The sequence below is a fragment of the Limulus polyphemus genome, unplaced genomic scaffold, assembly GCF_000517525.1.
Source record: "Limulus polyphemus unplaced genomic scaffold, Limulus_polyphemus-2.1.2 Scaffold1011, whole genome shotgun sequence".
Classification (NCBI taxonomy): Eukaryota; Metazoa; Arthropoda; class Merostomata; order Xiphosura; family Limulidae; genus Limulus; species Limulus polyphemus.
The window spans coordinates 53,096-71,704 of NW_013666621.1; the positions used below are offsets into that span (position 1 = coordinate 53,096).

The 18,609-nt window shown below is 34.1% G+C and overlaps 1 protein-coding gene across 1 annotated transcript in view; it reads left to right on the forward strand.

The window, feature by feature from the left end:
• Window positions 1–7,745: 7,745 nt before the first annotated feature.
• The window catches only part of LOC106461690 (CD63 antigen-like), a 37,310-nt gene continuing 26,446 nt past the window's right edge, over window positions 7,746–18,609 (forward strand). The window contains exon 1 of the mRNA XM_013921536.1: window positions 7,746–8,059. Coding sequence (XP_013776990.1) covers window positions 7,997–8,059 — 63 coding nt within the window. The 5' untranslated portion in view covers window positions 7,746–7,996. The remainder of the gene's footprint in view (window positions 8,060–18,609) is intronic.

Genomic DNA, 18,609 nt, shown 5'->3' on the forward strand with positions numbered 1-18,609 from the left:
ACTATTCGTTGGTAAAAGAGAAGTCCAAGAGTTGGCGGTGGGTTGTGATGACTAGCTGCTTTCCCTCTAGTTTTACACTGCTAAATTAGGGACGGCTAGCGCAGATAGCCCTCGTGTAGCTTTGCGCGAAATTCAAAACAAACCAAAACTCTATGTAATGTTGAAAGCATCACATTTCCGGTACAATGTAGCCGATGGAGAGAGCGTATGTGAAAACGTGTTAGGGATATTTTACTTTAGAAATGGCTAAATATATGTATATATAAAACTATACTTAAGTGTTTAAGTTAAATAAAAGTGACACCTGGAGACTGATTGAAAAAGATATGTTATGCTAATCAAGTTATATAAATAGGTATGTTATCTTAAATAAATATTAAGTTTTAGGAAATTGAGCGTTCACATTACATGAAAAAAAATAAACAAAGGATAAAAATGATTTTTCTGACAGAGATGAAACCAACAGAGATCACTGCTTCCAGGATCTAGATTAATTCCGAAAAGTTCAATAGTGTTTAGATTAGTAATCCAATAACATTTTTTTTTATTTCTCTATTTGCTTTAGTTTTGAATCCTGTTTCAATGCCGATGAGAGTAACATCGTTAATGGAATGACCGGGTTGAAGTGTACCCCCTAGTAGCACAGCGGTATGTCTGCGGGCTTACAACGCTAGAATCCTGGTGGGCAGAGCACAGATAGCCCATTGTGTAGCTTTGTGCTTAATTACAAACAAATGGTTAAAGTGTTGAGCAACAGGGAGATCTTTTTCGGTGTTAATAGAAGATTTATGGTTGTTGAAACGTTCTCTAAAAGTTGTTTGTGCATGTCCTACATATTGGTAATTGCATTTTTTACACTGTATAAGGTAAATGTTTTTTGTTTCACAAGTGATTTCTTTGGATATTATAAAACGGGAACTTCAGGAAATATCTGTTTAAAGCGATCGTTCAGTTGTAGGAGATGAAAATGTTTTTTTCTTTCTTAGAATTCGTGAAACGTTTCTGAGTTTAAACTGATAGGTAATAATAAGAGGAATTTTATTTGAAAGTTTAGAATTGTTCTAATTTAAGATGTTTTTTCCGCTGAGTGTTGTTAGTCTTTTAAATTTGTCTGTCGATTTCGGTATCTTCATATCCTCTTTATATCATGGTTTGTTTTAGATCCTTGGTGTGTTTTCTGTAGTCTGTTTCATCTGAGCATATCTTCCTTGATCTAAGAGCTTGACTGCAGGTTATGTTTCGTTTAGTATGAGAGGGGTGACACCTTATATAGTGAAGGTATTGTGGTCTTTCTGTAGGTTTTTTATACAAGTCAGTGTGTAAAATTCCGTCTTTTAGAAAAACAGTGACGTCAAGAAAGTTAATCTGGGTAATCACAGGTAAACTTGAATGCTTTCTGAAAGGAGTTTGCATGTAAGATAAATTCTTTAAGTCATTTAAGACCAGCTGTCCAAATGAAAAATATGTTGTGTTTATAACGTTTCCATGTATGAGGTTTTACAGGGCTTAGTTGTAAAGCTGGTTTTCAATATGACCCATAAAAATGTTGGCATCATAATTGGAAGCCATTTTGGTACCCATTGCAGTACCGTTATCCTGAATGTAATGCTCTTTATTGAATTCGAACATTTCTAACATTTATCGAAGACTGTGCTACACCATTATGGTGAATAAAATTCTATACTGCTTTCATCAGGAGCAGCTTTCATTCATTATGTGATATGTCTATGGTGGAAATGTGGAGAAGATGTTATTATCATTTGCTGCAGTTGATGAAACAGCAGCAAAGTCACTTTTTGAACCCATTACCAATAAGCTTGAAGAACAAGGCTTGGATGCAGAAAATATTTGAAGTTAATGCTGTATGATGGTGCCCATAATGCCTCTAGTCAGCATAATAGAATATAAGCAACAAGTAATGATATATCTTCACCTGGACTTTTTGTTCATTGCTATGCCTACTGCCTTGACCTCGTTATTGTTAATGCTGCACCAGAAAATACTTTTACTGGAAGAATTTTTTAATACTTCAAAGCTATATACATTCATCAAGGGACACTCAAAATTGCACAGTGCATTTTCAAGCATTCTTTGTTCAAGAAAAACGTATAAATTGTTTAATATGCAGAGCAAATGCTGTTACTGTAATATATCTTACACTTACACATTTTAGTACACATGCTGAAACACAATTTATGGAAAAAGAGGCATGCTAGTTGAAGAGGTCAAAGGATTATTTATAAGCATTGATTTTGACTACTGCTTGATCATGAGGTGTTCAAAGAGGTTTCAGATAATGTACAGTCTAAAGATATAGACCTTTATTTCGGCTATAGTAAAGTAAATGACCTATTATCTTCATTAAAGAATGTGAGAACTGATTAAAACTTCGAGAAATATCACGTTCATGCCACCGAAAATGCTCAAAAACATGAAGTACCTGGAGTTTCTGTAGAAAAACATTTACCTTGAAAGGTTATATATTGGCTGGTTTCTCCCTCTTTAAAATTTTGCATCTCTCTAATCATGCATTAAACAAATATGGATATTATTTTATTTTATACATATCCATTTTCCCTTTCATAATGTTTGTTCCACACTAGTTTCGAGTAATATACCTATAATATTTCCTCTTTTAGGTGTCTGATCTAGAATTAGAGGTTATTATAACTCATTTTAATTAGATAGCTCTTTCCTCCAGTAAGTCAGCAGTAAGTTTACGGACTTACAATGCTAAAAATCTGGAGTTTAATTCCCCACAGTGGACACAGTAGATAGCTTAGTGTAGTTTTGTGCTAAAACAAACAAACAAAGGTCTTGCCTGCTGGTGTAAAGTAATGTCAATGCCCATGAGAAAAGCAAGGAGTTGTCAAATTTAGTTCAACCACCTTTAAAGATTGTCTTTGAGCCTTGTTAATGGATATTGCAAAATTGAGTTGGATGGGGAATTAAAGTCTCTTGAATTCAAAGACTGTATCCAAGGCAGAAAGACATTTTCACTTTTGAAATTGCCTGTAATAATTGTAGCTTTGAAGACATGAGAAAGTAATTCTTTCACAGTTAACCTTGTACCATTGCATAGCATAGGTGGGTTCAAGTTTCTCAAAAGCATGAGAGGTGCCCCAATGAGAGGTGTGGTGGAACAGGTGGGAGTTGCAGCAAATTCAATAATTCAACTAGATAGTGAACAACTAGATCAGGATCCAACACTGAGTCAATGAATTTGTAAGACTTGTTCTCTCCAAGTAATTTCTTCTACAAACTGGAATTTATCCTGTCAACAGCATCATTTTTGGGAGTCAAAATAGCCCTCTCCAATAACTAGATAATGTCATCCTCTCCTGAGGTGGAAAAGATGCATTTAGACATGGTAATAGGTCCATCTGTGCCCTCAGCAAAAATATTTCCATTTCCAATGTCAAGAAGAGCTTCAGCAAAGTTTCCTGCCTCTATTCTCCATGGAGATACACTCGCATGTTTGTAATTAGCTTAAGTTTGAAAATATGTCTCCAAAGGAATGATGATTTGATGTAGGCATTCAACTCATCAGCCTTGGTTCCTCAAGGTACAACAGATAAGGTCTGTCAGAAGTCAACAGCCATGAGAAAAGTTACACCACCCTTAATCCTGGCTTCACCTGAAAGGTCCTGCAAAGTTGTAATGACAGCCTCAAATGCTTCCTTGTGGGACATGGTGCATACATCCCACACTAATATCTCACACTCAACCAGGATTTGTGCAAGAGCAGTCCCCTTTAAAATGTTGTAAACAGGGGACTCTTGTTGGGATAGATCCAATGGTCAGTTCTTCCTCCAGTAAGCAGAGTGGCTGCAATCCCTGATGATGCCACAGCCAGTGCAATGTTCCCTCTGATGAACCTTAGCCATGAGCAGGTTAAAAACAAATGTCTTCCCAGTGCCACCAGGTGCATCAAGGGAAACATACCTCCATTTTTAGACTTAACGTCTTCCAAGATTTTCGTGGTGGTTTCTCTCTGTTCATCCATCTGCTTTGGCACATTTTCCTTAATAACGTCAAGAAGTACAAAAAAATCATAGAAAATTTCATGTAGGATCTCTTAGGCAAAGGCATGCTGGTTATTTCTGGAGAATGTTGGTAATCCCATAGACTTGAGTTCTTTTCCACCAATGGAGAGAAGTTTGTCTTCAATGAGGATGAGGGCCTGGATAAATATGATATCAGAAAATTTAACCTCGAGGTTGGGATTTTCCCTCTAAGCTCTGTGAAGGATGTCTTCACTCATCCCTTCCTTGTATTTCGTCCAGAGTCCCATGGGATTGGATGGGCTGCAAACTTGAAGAATGATGCAGAAGAGCAATCTCAGTTGATAAGGAGAGTGACTAACAGTCGCCTCTGTTATGGCTTCATCAAGATGTTGATCATGTTCAAGGATGTCATGAAGATGGCAACCTTCCCTGTATGTTTGGCAGACAGCTTTTTCCACTGTTCTGAGGTATTGGAATGATTTTGGCCTTTTGACAACATGGAGAAGCATTTGCAGAAAGTACCCCTCCTGGTTATTGGGATGAACTATGTAGATGATTCCTAAGGCATCAGATTCACCAGCACGTCGTTTCCATTTGTTTTGAGCAGTCCAGATGTAGTAGAATGGAACTTCATCATAGAGCAGGTTGGCAGCAATTGGGTCTCTTTAGCACCTAAAAAATGCCATAAGGGTTGTATTTTTTGGAGCCAAAGCCTGTTCTTGAGCATTTCCTCACAGAAGTAAATACACTGACCATTTTCGACCATTGTGGGGGAACACTCATGAATGGGGAAGCAAAGAATTCTCCAAATAGCCTCATTGCTGCTCAAAACGTTGAACTTCATCCACACTTTTCTCCTCTCTTTCCAAGGCAAAAACAGCCATGTCAGATCCTTTGTTGATATATTTGCAAACATATTTGATGGATTTCACAGAATTGCAAAATTTTTACATTGATGTGAACCTCAATGATCTTGCTTAGAAGAGGGCAGTAGGGAATGATCCACCAGTTGTCAATCTTCATTTCAGGGTTAGTGCCAGGTCTGAGCATTGTTTCAAAACCACCATCTTCAGGTTTCATGTGATGGTATAGAAGATAGCCATCATGTCCTATCCGAGTTTCTTGCAAGAAGTTTTAAAATACATCTTGGTGCACTTGTGGTCTTGCATGCAGAATGAATTTGGATTGAGCTCCACATCAAATAAGCCAGAGTCTTTTTCAGGGTCAGGTAGCTCAGCATTGATAAATATGCTAATCTCACTTGCATGAATCTCTCTCTCAACCATACCAAGATGTGGGCATGAGGAAGGACACGTTTTTGCCACTCATTGGTATGGAACTTGCATCTTGTCTTCCCAAAACACTATCATCCTTTGTTGTGGTCAACCTCATCAGTTCACAAATTTTGAGTTTAAACACCCTGGTAATGATGTCATGTATCTCTGTTTAGTTTTTGTTCTTGATAAAACTCAACTTGGACATCCTTCCATTTTGGATTGCAAGAGTAGGTGATGAAGAGATCGGGCCTGCCATGTTGCTTGACATGGTTCATCACATCTTGAGTCTTCTCATGCATGTATCTTAGTCCACCTGTGAGTGATGAAGGCAAAATAACCAATATCCCCATATTTTGAGCATTTGCACCTCCATTGGCATCCCTGAGATGAACATACTGTTCTACATGCAGGTGTTTTTGATTGAGTTGAATGTAATGATGGTTCTCACTCTCAGTTTTGGTGTACTCATCCACAACATAATGGTGAAAAACCTTGGTACACCTTAAGATGTGGTTTACTCCTTCTCTGTTCATGATCATGAAGGAATAGAAATCCTTGGAGGAGATGGTTTTGTTAGGATGAGCTCGGCCTGTCACTCTGATAATGTTAGGAACCTGGAAGTGGTACCCATCTTGACCTTTCCACAGGATCATGGGATATTGTAGGGCACCATAGGCTCTATTTGTCTCAGGAATTCGTTTGATGGTGTTGTCTTCATATCGAAGAATAATGTCTCTCTCTTAGCATGCTCTTCACCCACCATAAGAACAGTGACTTCATCACAGGTTGGGGCATTGAATCTCTATACATGTTCCCCTAGAGTTTTTTCCTGCACTGATTACAACTTGGTAATCATTAGAGGTGACTTGTGTTGGTGGAACATCCCTTGGAGGGAGAGGAAAATCTCTAGTTAGACACCAGGAACATTGGTGATTGCCTTACTGACCTTCATCTTCAATGAAGTAAATCTGGACAAACTGGAACTCTTTGCCAGGCAGAAGCTGAATGGACCTGATTCGACGATAGGTTTGACCTTGAACTTTGAAGCTGGACATAAATCCTGGCTCCACTATCTCCTATGATGCATCAAAAGAAGTCATTTGAAAGCAAGACTTGGACTTCCTAATGTTGTACACAGTTTTATGATTTTGATTAGAATTTGGTGGCCTCCATTATCCCTGATTACTTCTACAGACAGCACGTGTGGCATGTGGCTTATTTGTTAGTGGGGTGGGGATACAAAACATTTTCAGACATGGCAACCCCTGGATATAGATGAGAGCTCGAGAACCCAAATTCCGATCTCAGACTTGGATTAGGCAACTCTGATAAACCTACTCCTAAATCTCCCCCTCCCATAATGCCGAGGCGACCTTCTGAGCGTATTGTTATGCCTCTGGTCGTTAGTTAATTTTCTGTAAAAATTCTTTCCAAAGAACTTTAACGATACAAGTCCTTTCTTAAATAAAACTGGTTTATTCTTTCTGAATACAACTTTGCAATACATTTAATTTCCACAGTCGCGCTATAACAAACGCTATAATTAACAAGAACGTCTCACGAGCGTGCTCAACAATACGTCTCTCTCTGTCAGCAGTTCAATTACACATTACATTGTTGCCGTCAGTTCTTGGCGGTCTTATATGCAAGAATACTGTACATCTAGTAACCTCTCGAAACTTCAGGAAGGGACGTGAACGTTCGAGATTATGACGTGTTACTAGAGTCACGTGACCCCCGCTGTCGTAACAGTATTTTAGTCCTTTTTGGTAGGGATCTACAGCAGATAGATTAGGACACTCCCCAAACCATATTCAAAGTTTGGTCATACTAGCTCCAAACCTGTGGAAGGAGTTCGCGGACAAAGATAAAAATAAACTTACACACAACATGAATTGATATAGAATTTGCACAGTGGTATAAGAGGCAAATTAAAAGTGGGTGTAAGGTATGTTTGACTAAGCGAAGCAAAGGAATGTATGCCACAGGCTCACCCATTACCACTGAGGTCTAGATCTTTTGGTTCTTGGAAGCTCTTGGGTTCTGGATTAAATTTTATGTGTTCTCTTTTATGCATTTTCCTAATTTTGTTGCATTTTTACTAGTAGAGGTTCAAAAGATCCCCCCCCCCACGCTTCCTACGTTATTGGTGCAATTAAACAACGGTTAGAATTGAATACACCAGTACAAATTCCTATATTTTTTTTACCCGTAATTCTTCTGACGTATTTTTGACGTTTTAGGTCATATACTCTGTTTGCCAACTATGGTATCTTTACGCATAAAAGTACATCCTAAATTTTATAGTATTTTGTTAATAACTATTCTCTTCAAGATACACAGACGAAATTTTTAAGAATGTACTACTTACTTAATTTTTTAAACATATATATTATGTGTTAATTTATAAACTCATGTTATTTAAAAACTCATAAACCGCGGAGCACTCACTAAAAATAGTGGGTAATAACCTCCTGAACGAGGTTACGTTTATCAGAGAGAATAATTTGTGTGTGAATAGGATATTGGTGGCGTCATATTACTATTACTGTATGAAAACATATGCAGGGAGAAGTTGTTACGTTCTTATACTAAAGTTTCAGTAATACTAATTTTATTTCACAGGTAACTGCTAAAAAAACAACTATTTACATTTCAAAGTTTTGTAAACTTTTTACTGCAAAGAAGAAGAAAACTACTATCAGTATCAAAATGGTGCAAGGTGGGATGTCAGTTGTCAAGTACTTGTTATTTGCCTTCAATTTTATATTCGTGGTAAGTAATGCTTAATCCAATGGGGATGCATTAGTATAGTATTAGTAAGACTACTAAGACTAAGCCAGGTTTCCAACGATTGAACGAGTTTGTTTACTGACTTAGGCCAACCACTATATCATATGTGAAACCCTAACGTAGATAAGATACGTTAGCCTACTGTAATTAAGAATTAAAGGACGAGATGCCTATCACTAGTAATACTAATAGTATCACTATCATCTTAGATTCGCGTCACAACTTGCAGAATTTTATAAGTTTAGTTTCAATTTCATGAGTTTGCTAGAGTAACTTAAACAGAAGTTAAACTTTAATATTAACAGTTAAGCCAAGCTAGTAGTAGCAGTACACTAGTAGTACAGTAGTAGTAGTACCAACATAATAAAAACTGTGTAAAATTTGAGTTAACCCTATTTCACTTTAATTTTTAGTTAGTTACTAAATTAGTCATTAGTATTAATGCCAGTAATGGTATTGGTAGATATTGGTGCAGTGATAGTACTTACGTAATTAACTTCTTAGTTCTAACTTCTACTTTGTTTTACTTTACTAGTACTAGTACTCAGTAGTACTGGTACTAGGAGTAGCACTAGCCACTTCATGCTGGTTACTACTAGTGCAAATGCTGTAGCTTTAGTACTTATCATTTTATCTGTTTAAATTTTGATATTACTTTAACAGTGCAAGTTTGATGCAGTAGCAGCGTAAATGCTAAACTGTGCAAATTATTTATGCTATTGTAATGTTTTTGAAAAACGAAAAACTTGTGTAATAGTATTAGTTTGACACATTGCATATTGTTATTAATATTGATATTTATTATTAAGTTACATAATGCATAATCATATTAAAAACAACAATAAAACTATGTGAAATATTTAATTAATGTAAAACTGTGATTAGTACTACTACTATTAGTATTAGTAGCAGTTTGTACTAATTCCTAAACAGTCTGGAAATTCACCAAAGAAAATTATTAATGTGACTATGATGGTTAAAGGATCTTTTTCATTACCTTGTTTAATGTAACAACAGTACGTTTTCTCTACTGTAAAGACTGAAATAAAATTTTCTTTAGCTCATTGTTTGATTTGCTTAATGGTTTAAAGGGGGATTTAAGAATTGAATTTGCTTATTTTCACTGAAACTGAGAAGTAAAAGCAGCTTGATTCTTGTGTTTAAAGTTGTTTTGAGCTTATATAAACTATCCATGAAGGTCTTTTCTACATTGTGTTTTATTGATTATTTTGGCCCTCTCTACTGCCTAATTCTAATTTAAAATTGCCTTTACAGTTGATGTAATAGCACTTGCAAACAAGCCAATTCTTCCCCAATTCAAACATAAACCATCCATTACAAAAAGTTCCATTTTCCCACTCAAGTGATCTCACAAATTTAAGCAGCCAATCTAAGCCTAGCATTCAAATATAACTTATAACTTTTGACTTACCATGTGCGTCATTTTCTAGGGTGTAGAGCATACCCTTGAATATGATGCATGTGGTACAGCGAAACTAGTCAGGGTAATCATCTTCATATTTTTGTAAATTTGTGGTTGTTCTTCGTTACTTAATTTTGAGCTTTTAAAGCTGTTCATCTGTACAAGCTAAAGGTTGAAATCTGTTACTTAATAGTAACAGTATAATTAAATCTAGCACTACTAGTTCTATTAGTAGTTTTTAACTGCCTTAAAGTCATTATTAGCCACTGTATACCTTTCATGCAAAACCTTAATTTCCTCTTTAAATCGTGCTGCTATTTTCTGCAGTTTACCTTTCTCTTTATCCATAGCCTTTACCCTAATTAGAATAGTCTTCAATTTCATCTCCAACATACAAAGTACATACAAGTTGTGCTGCTTCACTGTTAGCTTCTTTAAATGTGAATGTTAGCCCTGAATTCCCAAATAAAACCCATGTCTTGTACCTATCATACCTAATAAACTTTGAGAATTGTGCATCTAGACCTTCAAAAGGCTTTTGATAAAGTTTGTCATGACAGGTGAATTAGTCAATTTTATTCTCGTGGAAGTGGGAAAAACTCAACAGGTACATTTAAAATTGACTAGAAGGTATAAAAGAGAGGATTGTGATAAATGGGCTCCCTTAGGGATTTGTTGTGGGACCTTTGTTGTTTATTATTTTTATTAGTGATTTGGACTACTGTATAAGTGATAATATTTTCAGTTTTGCTGTTGAAGAGTAAGTCAGGTGTTTAGAAAAATGCTTCCTTATTGCAAAAGAGATGGGTATTCTTGCTGAGTGGGATAATCTGTAGCAGATGTGTTTCATCATTCATAAATTCAAAGTTATGCATTTAGGGTATGGAAATACCATATTTATTATGTGTCATAGAGTGCAGTGGAGCGTAAAAAGGAATTGCATGTAATTATTAATAAAATCTCAAAGCTTTGGCTGAATATTTATAAGTGGAAAAAGAGATAAAATTTTTGAAAACAGATCTCAAAACCATACTAAGATTTAGGAACAGGGAAGTTATCACACTGTTACAAACATTTAGTAAGGCCTCATTTGGATCACTCTTCAGTTTTGGATCCATCATCATAGAAAAGATAATGGTTTGCTTGAAAAAGTTCACAGACAAGCAACCCAAATGATGTTTAGTTTGAAACATTTAAGCTGTGAATAAAAACTGAGTTTTTATTTTGTCTGGTGCATGAAAGAACTAAAGGTGACTTGATTCAGGTGCTTAAATTTCTTAGAAGCTGAATAAAATGTCTGTTGGAGTAGGGTCTATTATTGGTGGTAGGATATTGTTGGACATGACATCCAGAATATTAGAAAGAATAAGCTACTGACATCCAGGACCAGGCTGGATATTAGGTTAATTTCTTCTTATGTAATATTAACTTGTGGAATAGTTTCCAGATGATATGGTGTTTACAATAGTTTGCATTTCTTTATATTTTTGTTGGATACCTTTATGGATAGGTGGAGAGTATATTAGGCTGTGTTGGTTTCTTTGCTGGGTAGCCTTAATGGGCCAAATACCCTTCTTTTGATTATATATTATTGTATTACCTTTGTATCATACAAAAATTTCATAAAATGGTACCAAATGATTGATTTTTAGACATAACCTAATGAATAGGTTCAGTAGACAAGGATATTATGTGGAAATTATTGTATACTGACTGCTTTCACTTCCTGTCCTTCACATTGCATGTTTATAGTGGAATGAAGTTTACATTATACACAAAGTAATGTCTAGAAAAACTTTTTAATTACATTTAAGTAAGTCTTTATAACAGTTGATTTTTGTATTGTACATATTCATATAAATATTTTATAGGAAAATAATATTAATACTTGTTATACAGTATGTACATTATAGGTCTTTAGAAGTCTTCACTGAAATGCTACATGTAAATCTATGTCTGACCAATCAAATTTGTTGTTTGGAATAATGTCAAAGTTGATATTACGTTTTTCTATCCTTACATACAACTATGTAGATTTTTTCAAAAATATGTTACATTTAGTCATAATACTCAAGAAAATGTACTCTTCACTAACATATATTGAGTGTGGAACTTGACCACTGGTCTGCAATGTTTGCTGCTACATTACTAATGTTAGATATTTTGTGATTGAAATTTAATTTTGAAAGTTGAATCTTTTCTTTTGCTTGACTAAAAGTATATATAAGTTCAGAGTTTGAGTATGCATTTGACTTTTAGAAGTTAATTTCTCTATGTATATTTAAAAATACAAGTAGATTTAAATGTATCTTGTGCTTATTCTGTGAGGGAAGTCAGTCAGCTAGTCATACCAGTTAGAAAATTAATATGCTGACTCTGAAATTAATCAACTGCTGGCTTTTTACAGAGTTTTTCTTTTCAATGGGATAGTAGGTTTTTCACCTATTATTGGAAAAATGGCACATATATATTCTACTTACTGAACAATACCTTCTGCAATTGTAAGTATTAATACCTATACAATCTATATCAGACATTCTAGTTATCTGCACTTAAATGTAAATGTTTATTACAGTAGTAGGATAGATAGACTTGAAAGTAATGCTGACTTGTACCTTGTTTTACTCAAGATAAATGTTAGTTTATTAAGCTTGCATCTGCTCATTTGTGTTTTTATTGGTATGCAAGCTTAATATCTCATCTTAGTTATTGATGTACAACACGTGTATGTTAGTCCAGATTACCAAGAGATTAAAGTACTAGTTCTAAACCAGTATTGGCTAAGGCCACTTAACAGAATTATAAAACGAAGATATTTTCAATGGATTGGTTAAAAAATATGGATAAAACTCTCTTGCTCTATAGGTTTATGACTAAATAGTAAAAGATGATCATGTCAAGTTTCTAGATAATAATAATAATGGTTATCATACCAAAAGGAGAGCTGAATGATACCAAAGACATGGAGAGTATACAAAATTTTAATGTTAGCTATACCAAACAAACTTTTATCCCTCTTACAAAGTCTTGTATTTGTTTGTGATTTGACATTGATAATTTTTATGAACAAGTTCAAGTACAAGTAACTTTTTATTGTAACTACAGTGTATAAAGTAGTTCTAGTTCCTACAAATTATATTTTGTTTAGTACAGAATATGCAAGGAATATTTTTGTCGTATTATACATATACATGTTGATTAGCCATTTTTTTAAAGCTGTTTTTTCTTTTTTCTCCCAATGTAATAAATCCCTAAAATTTGTCTTGTCATTTTTACACTTATAGGGATGTTTCTCAAATGTTGGGCTTATATCATTTCCTAATAGCTTTATATTCATTTTAACAAATTAATTACAAAAAAAAAAAAAATGACAAACATAATGCATAGCAAAATAAATGCTTAGCACAAATTATTGAATCTTAGAGACAGTGGATGCTATGTCATGTGATATAAGTAGATATGTACAATTACTTGTATCTTCTGCATCTTTTAGATCCTATTGAATTAGCATTTGAATGTGTGATAAATGTGAGTGCATGTTTTGTATTTAATGACTACTTTATCTTAAGGTTAATTTAAAAAAGTTTGTTTGTTCGTGGCATAAAAATAAACAAAAATGAGGCAGAAAAAATTGAATTATATAAAGATTATTGAAAAATATTTAAATATATTGGAAGGACAAAACCAAAAATTGGAGTAAGTTTGAGGAATGAATAAAAAAAAAAGTATAATCAAGATTTAATAATAATTAAGAAAGTTTTGTTAATTAAAAAAAAAGTGCAGAACATTTTTAAAATGTGATGTTGATATGACGTTTATTCAAGAAAATGTATAGGCTGCTGTGGTTGCAGAAGTGAAAGCCATACTAGTAGTAATTAATTGCAACTTAGGACTTCAGTACTAGCAATGCTGTTAGAAACTAGGTAAAGATCCCGAAAGATTTTGTGGACTGCTTGTAGGATCATTATGTTTACCAGTCTGGTTATTTGTATTTATGTTGACTAATACCCAGGATTTTCGTTCAAGGGCACCACTAGTCACTATTATCATATTGAAGTGCAAAAACAAATAGAACTAATAGTTAATGCTTGTGAAATTTAGTTGATAAAAGTAATTATGAGATGTTTGAACTTGAGGGTAAAGTTCAACAAAATGACCATATTTGCTTTTGTCTTTTTATAAGGAGACTTCCCAAAAAAAAAAAAGTCATAGAAACAACCAGAATCTGGTGCACCCAGAAGGGTGGATTGATTTCTTTCTCTGAGTTGTGATCTTTGTGCACAGGAGGCATGGATGATGGGATCATCATGTTGGCATAAGGTCTAATGAGTCTGAGACTGAATTGGGCAGTCTCTGCTGGATTCCCAGGTGTTTGTTGATCAGAGTAGTCCAACCCTGGCTGTGATTGAGACTATTGGTGGTGCTGGTGGGCAACATTTGCTAGCTAAAGCTGTTATGCCAGCAAATGAGACAGTAAGCACAAACTGGTGAAGTTGGTGAATTGTGGAGCTGAGGTTACCACTCCATAATGGGAGGTAAATTGCCAAAGCAAATGTAGGTCATGAAGAAACCTGGGTCTGCACACAGCTATATGGATGGATTAACTACCTACATTAATTTGCTATTCTGCCAACCAAGGGCAGGGATCGAACACTCATCTAAGTATAGATGTCTCTGTACATTTTACTAAATTACACCCTGAAATTTAGGTCTTGGCTAATTGGGTGAGAAGCTTAAGCCAAAACCACTGGTTGCTGTGGTACAGGCTAAACAGGTCATATTCTCCAACATTTAAAGGTGTGGCAAAAGAGAATCTGGACCATTTCCTTAAGTATTTCAGGTAGATCGCTGTTTAGAATGGCTGGATTTAAAAACAGGTAGATGCAATTCCTTACTTTGGATGGTCCAGCCCTAAATTTTATTAAGCAAATGAGCAAGATGCAGCTACTGGACTGGAATACAGTTATAACTGACTTACATGTATGTTTTGACATGGGGAGAGCCAAGTTATCCATTGGACCAAGTTCTAGCCTTGAAAGACAACTTGACTACTTACATGGATGATCTGTGCCATTTCATGGGGAGGCAATGGTTTTGGGAGATCACAAGGATATCCCCATAGACAAGTTCATCAGTGGGTTACCTAGTTAGACACTGTAGATGTGAAGGGTATTCTCACTTTAACAGAAGCAATTTCTGTACTGATGAAGTTTAAAGTCCTGCCTTTGAATAAGTTACAAGAGAAGATTACAGCAACACCTGCAGTAGCTGTAGGCAGCTGGATTTCTTCAAGGTGAACTGCCCATACCTTGTCATGCAACAAGATAGGCAAAGCTACTGGCTTCAGCCAACTGCACAGGGGTGCAAGAGGGTCAACAGTAAGCTATCAATTGCTGTATTTCAGTTCTGAAAAACTGATGACTTTAGCCATAAAAACTGTGATTTTAGAATTAATATTAATGCCCTGAAGATGCTTGTTGAGTCTAACCCAAGGCAACACACTCTTGAAATGGCCCTCAAATTGCATGTGTCATGAAACAATACATAAACATCTAAGGAATATGGGAAAAGGTGTATAAAGAAGGTGTTTGGGTGCCTCATGAACTCTCTGATGATCATTTCCAATGTGTGAATGCTGCTTTGTTTCTTCTGGCACGTAATGTTAGTGAACCATTTTTGGACAGAATTGTCACTGGTGATGAAAAATGGATTCTCTATGCGAATAGTAAATACTAAAAACAATGGCTCAGTCCTAGACAAAAACCACTCCCAACCCCAAAACCTGGACTCCAGCCGCAGAAAGTCGTGCTTTGCATTTGGTGAGACATCAAAGGGGTAATTCATTTCAAACTCCTCAATTCACAGCAAACTGTCAATGCAGAAATGTATAGTCAGTTCACTTGTCAATTGGTAAGTTATTCTTCTCCACGACAATGCACGTCCACATGTGGCACGTTTGACACAACACAAGATTATGGAGTTGGGTTGGGAAGTTCTCCCTCACCCACCATATTCTCCAGATAGGCACCATGAGATTACCATCTTTTTTGGTCGCTGCAACACCATCTTGATGGGAAAACGTATGCAAGTGTAGAAGATGTTAAAGAGGACATTGACGTGTTCTTGTTATTCCAACCCAAGTGATTTCTTTAATCAGGGCATTAACATCCTGGTTGTAAGATGGAAAAGCATCATTGATAAGATTGCAGACTATTTCATTTAATAAATGTTTTGTTATGATATATAAGTTGTTCAGGTTTTTTCATCTAAAAAAAAGTGACATTAATTTCTTGATGACCTAATAAATAGACCTTTCCAGAATTCATATAAAGTTCTCTCAACCTACTCTCAAGAGTTATTTTAGTATAGTTTTCATTCAGAGCATAATCACTCAGCTTTATCATTATCATTTTCATGAAACAATGTACGGTTTGAAGTCCAAGTTGGTTGATGCCAATGCTGAGCTTCCCATAACTCACGTGTGATACTGTTCTTTTCGATCCATTTATTATTCCATAAGTGTCCTAGATGACTATTCATGCCAATGACTTTTCTAATCATGCAAAGTAAAAACATGATCAGTTCCTAGATGTTGTAGTGTTTATGAGTATCTTGTTGTTTTCACCAGTAACATAACCCACGAAAATATGAAATACTATAAAAATGTCGGTAGTTATAAATTCAGTAATGATTCATTAGGCCAAAGGTTTGATACTCCAAAGATGTAAGTTCTTGTTTGTGTTTTTTTGTTTTTTATTAACAGTTAAAATGTTAAATTGATTGTTTGATTAAATTTGTGAAATTGTATGACAAAAACACCCCAGGATATGACCCAAAAGGTTGCAATTTTTTTATGAATGGGTAGATAATACTTATCATCATTTCCCTGATGTTATTTTTTTATATGCATGTAATGATGTATAGTGTTAGTTGCAGAGCCCACATATTTATGCAACAGCATTGGATTTGGGAATCTAGCTCTTCTGAGAGGATGGATGTTCAAGATTCTTACCCCATAATGCTGTGACAACAAATGTTATATCCCCTGACTCATTAAAACATTAACCCTGGCCTAATCTAACTACAGTACCCATATCATTGTAATTACTTGCATTAGTCCACCTATCAAATATCAATATATAGTTTCAATAATTAATAAATAATATCATACTTTTACACATTTAATTGTAAAAATTATTTATACAAACATTACTTAACAGATTTATTCTGATACATTTTATAAAATGTGCACTGTAGGTATGCAAATACTGTAAAAAAGATTGCCAGTTTTGTCTCATAACTGGGGCAATTCATATTGATTTTTTTTTTAATCTGAGAACCTGTAAAAACATGTACTGGGTTTTGAACCCTGTATGTTGGTGCAATCCAAAGCACAACAGTGCTTTATTCTAAGATTTTTCCACTTCCTAAAATATATGTTCTGCCATCCAGTATGGCAGATACTAGAAGACAGGATCACATGACATCATTTTTGAAAGGTCTATTGATAAATAATAAAAACATGTTTTGCTATCACAGATATAGGTCACCATATTGTTATTTAAAATTGCAGTTAGAAATTAAGTAGCCAATAAGCCAATTTGTTTATGTATGTTGTTTGAATAGGATAAACAAAAATATCCAATAAAGATTTGAGTTATCAACATATTTTGTGGTCACCTACCATACTCATTGAACAATAAACTAAATTTATTTGATTTGATGATTTTATTTGGTAAACATAAAAAACAAACTCGTGTTTATAAACATTGCAACTAAATAAAATCATAGTACACCTATTAAAAAGTAAAATCACATAATGCTAAACAAAGAACCAAACATCAACAAAATACCTGTATTAAGGCTGACACAAACTCTAGTGTGACTTCTTTATTTGTAGCCTGTGTGTGTGTATATATATGTATATATATATTATGCAACTATAAAATCCCAGCCACCTTATCTAGGCTAACTAGTGTAACTGGTAACCACCACCCATTAAGTCCACTCTTAACTACCAATTTTCAGACTTTACACAAACCTTTATATGTGATAAGGTGTTCATCCTCATAAAAGTAGTACTGAGCTGTTTAAATTATCTTATCAAAACTAAAAATATTTATTGGAAACTATCAGCAAAATTTACTTAATGTTTACTTCTTTGTATTTAGTTAATATATTTTTATATTTATCACAGAATATTTTAATTTTATTCAGAGTTTATTTATTAATAAATATTATGCATTAATATTTCAATATTAATAATGAAATATTGTAACTTATTACAGGTTTTACAAAATTTTAATAATTATTAAGTTATAATACTTATAACAGATGAGTATGGCACATTACTATTAAAAGAGGGTAAGCAATATATTGGAAAATGAAAATATTTTCTATATTCAAAACATTTATATTTATATTTTTATCAATTATTTTAATTTCAAGATCTAAATAAAGTGCCTTTCAATTTCTAATTCTACCGGATGATTATGGTACTAAAATTATTTCTAAGGATTATTTATACTAATTAAATCATCTATATACCTGTAAGTTAAGGCAAAAGTTTTTAGGTTTATGCAATTTTCAATAAACCTATTCTCATGGAAATATAGATATAAATTTGCAATACAAGTAGAATAGTTAGCTCCCATTGTAACTCCTATTGTTTAAATACCTGGTTATTGAAAAAAAATTATTGTAATAAATGCAGAAATTTAATAGATCTTTTATATTTTTGGAGCAAAATTTACCTTCTTCCAGTACTACGAAAGGATAACAGAACTGTTTTACTAATGAATTTATAACACAAATTAAATCTTTCAATGGAATTATGGTATACAGTGCGGTAAAATCAAATGTTTGAATATTTTTTACTTGTTCATAGTTATTTAGGTATTCTAAAATGGGTTGATTATTTTTTATTATCCAAAATGTGTTTCTTATTATTAATATTTATATTTTTAATTTTGTTAAATAGAATGTTAAATAATTTATTTAATAAAATGGACAGTTGTTTAATAATTGTTTTTATTGAACTAGAAATAAATCTAAATTTAATCAAAGATTTATGCAGTTTAGGAATAGCATGCAGAAAAGGTAAATTTAC